General features: G+C 55.9%; 1 protein-coding gene across 1 annotated transcript; it reads right to left on the bottom strand.

The window, feature by feature from the left end:
- Positions 1-953: 953 nt before the first annotated feature.
- Positions 954-1,808, bottom strand: LOC119361256 (protein DOG1-like 4). The gene has a single exon (XM_037626558.1). The coding sequence runs from the start codon at positions 1,674-1,676 to the stop codon at positions 954-956; it is 723 nt and encodes a 240-aa protein (XP_037482455.1). The 5' UTR covers positions 1,677-1,808.
- Between the last annotated feature and the right edge of the window lie 2,068 nt (positions 1,809-3,876).

Below are 3,876 nucleotides of genomic sequence, written 5' to 3'. Positions count from 1 at the left end.
AACTAGCAAGGCAATCACTAGCCTTATCCTGACTACGATTTACATGAGTAATACATGTTTCTTGAAGGCTTCCCAGATGCTTGATTTCCTTCAAAGGGAAGCGTAGACTGATCTATCTATTCCAATATCTTGGATCATGGCAACCGCCGTAAGCAAATCCATCTCGATGGCAATGGGAGAGTTACTCGGTTGAATTGCAAATGACAAACCTTCGATACATGCACACAACTCCGCCTCCAGTGCATCCCGACATTTGAATAATTGCTTGCAAGCAGAGAAAATAATACCTGCTACTATAGTTAGAACTGCAAAAGACGATGGTGACTGATTTTACAACGTGTGCATACGGTTGCGCCGAAAAGGATATGCTAGACCGAATGGTTGTCTCAACTTGTCAGGGACGGCTTGATGAGGCCACAAATTAAATAATGTGTGTTGATGTGAGGTTAGACACATCATCTCATCAAACTTATAGATATGGTGACTGGTTGTCAGCAAGGCGATTTTGGGTTGATGCATGTATTTGTTTTATCTAATTTTATTTTATGTATAATAAAAAGACTGTGCACCGGCCGGGTTATCCTGCTTAGGAAAAAAAAAGATAGCGCTAGCGTACCATTTAAAGAATTTCAAGATTCCTGAGGCAATGATACTTATTTCTTTTTGAGTCAAGACAATGATACATGACGCTGGACTAGTGAGTGACCTCACATCGGAAGACGGCGACTTACGCCGGCCGCGACCATTGAAAATGACAGTTGACATGATAAGCAATTCGGCATGCCAAACAACAAGAAAACACATGACCGGACGACTCGAGTAAACATGACTCGGTCGACTCTTATTGCAATGGCTAGACTGACACAGACAATGCCATGCGACGGGGCATAATTTCCCCCCTTGTGCATAATCGGACGCAACGGGGCATAATATTTCTTCTTCGAGTTCACCGGCTAGAGGCCCCGCCGGCCGCCGCCGTGGCCGGAGCTCCAGGCGCGCCCGGCGCGGTGGACGCCGAGGTGGAACCTCAGCATGGCCGCGACGAAGGCGCCAGCCTGCTCCGCGTCCGGGGCCAGCACCCCGACGACGCCGCGCACCGTGCGCTCGCGGAGCGCGTCGCCCGCGGCCAGCAGCACGCGGAGCGACCGCCCCACAGCGGCCACGGCCTCGTCGGCCTGGACGCCGTTCCGCGGGTGCTGCCGGCGCTGGCGCAGCGCCTCCAGCACGCGCGGCCCCGCCAGCGACTCCTGCACGGCCGCCACCTCCCGGTCCACCTCCTTCTCGGCCGCCGCCGTGGCCGCGCGCAGGTCCTCCAGCTCGCGGCGCTGGCGCGGGCCCACGGCGCCGCCGTCCACGAAGCGGAACACCAGCGCGGGCCGCCACCCCCACGCCCACAGGAAGGTGCGCTCCAGCGGGTTGAGCCAGCGCTGGTCGAGCGCCGCCACCACGTCGCGGTCGGCGAGGCTCGCCTTGTGCTCGTAGTAGGTGGCCACGTGGTCCATGGCGGCGTCCACGAGCGGCGCCAGCGCGTCGCGCCGGCGCGCCCCGAGCGCGGCCGTGAGGTCGGACACCATCTCCTCCTCGCGGCCCACCCAGGCGTCGTAGAAAGCCACCATGTCACCAGCGTGCGCCATGTACCAACTACCAACTGCGGCGTTCTTGGGGTGCGGCGGCATCTTGCTGGGCGCGGGAGGGCCGGCATAAATCGGCGCGTTTTCTTGGCCTGGAAGGGTTGGGACGTGGTTTGCTTAGGCGCGGAGGCAATCATGCTCGTGCACGGCAGTCGGCAGGGGAAGACGGATAAGCTTGGGCGGTCGCGAGGAAGGAGACGACCCTTAGATCAGACAGTGCGCAGGCCGGTGGCCTCGTGCTGGCATGCTCTGGTTTGTTTACTCCCATGCAGTGCAGCAGTCGAACAGAGCAACCGCTTTGACCTTTCCAGTTCGGGGCTAGCCTCTGTCTCCGGCTGTCAGGCAGGCAAGCCGCGTTACCAGGGCACGTGATGCATATTCTGCACCAGTATGCCGATGCGATTTCTCCTCCGTTTCTTGGACGACATATGGGGAGACAGCTTCAGCTCGGCTCACATTAGGGCATCTCCAGCCGTTGGCCCCCCAGGACGCATACAAATCATCCTCAGAAGACGAGCCGGCGATACACTCGGCGCTGGGGCGGTTTTGCGCCCAGTCGTCGCCCCCAGCTCGCCCCAGGCGTCGAAACTGGCCCACTTTACAGCCCAATTTCGGCGAATAAACGGTCCATATGGGCGAGAATAGGTCCATATTCGGCGTGGTTTCGCCGTGTCTCGGCGTTCAATTAACAACACAATTATTCCTTATCACATATTTCATTACAGAAAAATCAAATACTTCAACAAAATACTACAACAACAAATAGTTCAATATAAATTATATAGTTCAACAAATAAAAACTCGTATTTCATCACGCGGCGTCCCCCTTGAGCCTCCATAGGTGCTCAATCAGATCTTTCTGCAGTTGATGATGCACCTGTGGGTCTCGGATCTCCTGACGCATACTGAGATAGGCAGTCCAAGTTGCCGGGTCTCGAACTCCCGGATGAAATTCATAATCCTGAGGAAGAGCTTTCGGCTCATCCGATAACGGCGCCGAAATATTCTCTCGCCATGAAGTGGAGCATCGGCGAAGTAGTCGGAGTAGAGCATGCAGTAGCCTTGCAGACGATGCCGGTTCTTTGCTTTCACCCGCCCCGGCGCCGAGCCACCTCGACGCGGCATTTCATTGCTCGCCAGCAGCTGGGCGAGGGCGGCGAGCACCATCAGATGCTCTTCTTCCTGGACGTCGGTCGTGGCTTCCTCCTCCAGCAGCGCGGCGAGCTCTTCCTCCTCATCCGAGTCCATCGCCGAGACAGTCAAAACGCCGAACACCTTGCGCTCGGTGGGCGTGTACCCGCCGTTAAACCGCGCCTCCGCGGCCGAAAACGGCGGCCGGAAACGCCCAGCTGCTGCGGGAGGGGCTGCCGCGGCGAAGCGCTGCTATTTTTCGGCGGGGAATGGCTATCTAGCGGAGTAGGCCGGCGGCCGTCGCCGGGATATAGCTAGTGGTGGCCGAGGGCGCGGGGGTGCGAGGCGAGTCGGAGGAAGAAAACCTTGACTTTTCCCCTGTCGGTGTGGGCCAGGCGTGCTTCTCCCTAGCGCCGGAGCCCCCAACGGCTCCCCAGCGCGCCGGGTTCGGCCTGTGACCGCCGGGTGAAAAAAAGGTCCGAACCGGCGATTTTCGGCGTCCTGGGGGTACGACTGGACCATTTTTTGGACACCGGCGCCGAAGAAGTGGCCTGGAGAGGCCTGTTGGGGGCGCGACTGGAGATGCCCTTAATTGCTGTGCTAGTGGCTCCCTCCAGGCTACATAAGTACATAGCTCCCCAGTAAAAGGGGTGCAAAGGCCAAAGGGTACTTGGCCAAGCACTACTTTTTCTTGTGTGTACGTATAAAGGAAATGTGCAGATGATTCCTTGGGTCTAAAAGCATCTTTAAATCCGTTAAAAATGTTAGAGAAGTCAAAAATCGGTTTTACTCTAAACTGATCCCTTATTGGCGCCATAGGGTAAAAAATTTAGGACGCTGATAGCGCCCACACGTGTGATGAGAGCAACACCCACCTACACGCCCTATACAATAAATTGCATCACATCACGGCATGCATGCATACATATCTGAATCTTTTTAGATTTCCAGTTTTTAAGAGGAGGCACTTCAATGGCAAGCTGAGAAGAGGATTTGACTCCATTACGATCATAATTGCCTGGGCACTATGAAAGCAACGAAATGCATGAGTATTCAACAATATTTCAAGGCAAAGATCGGCGGCTCAACTTAAGGAAGAGATCCTTGATGAGAT

The sequence above is a fragment of the Triticum dicoccoides genome, chromosome 2B (genome assembly GCF_002162155.2).
Source record: "Triticum dicoccoides isolate Atlit2015 ecotype Zavitan chromosome 2B, WEW_v2.0, whole genome shotgun sequence".
NCBI lineage: Eukaryota > Viridiplantae > Streptophyta > Magnoliopsida > Poales > Poaceae > Triticum > Triticum dicoccoides.
The sequence above is the reverse complement of the archived record's forward strand: the minus strand, read 5'-3'. Positions and strand labels throughout refer to the sequence as shown.

What these genes read in the sequence shown, in the direction of transcription:
- LOC119361256 (XM_037626558.1), bottom strand. Translation starts at nt 1,676, where the DNA reads ATGCCGCCGCACCCCAAGAACGCCGCAGTTGGTAGTTGGTACATGGCG.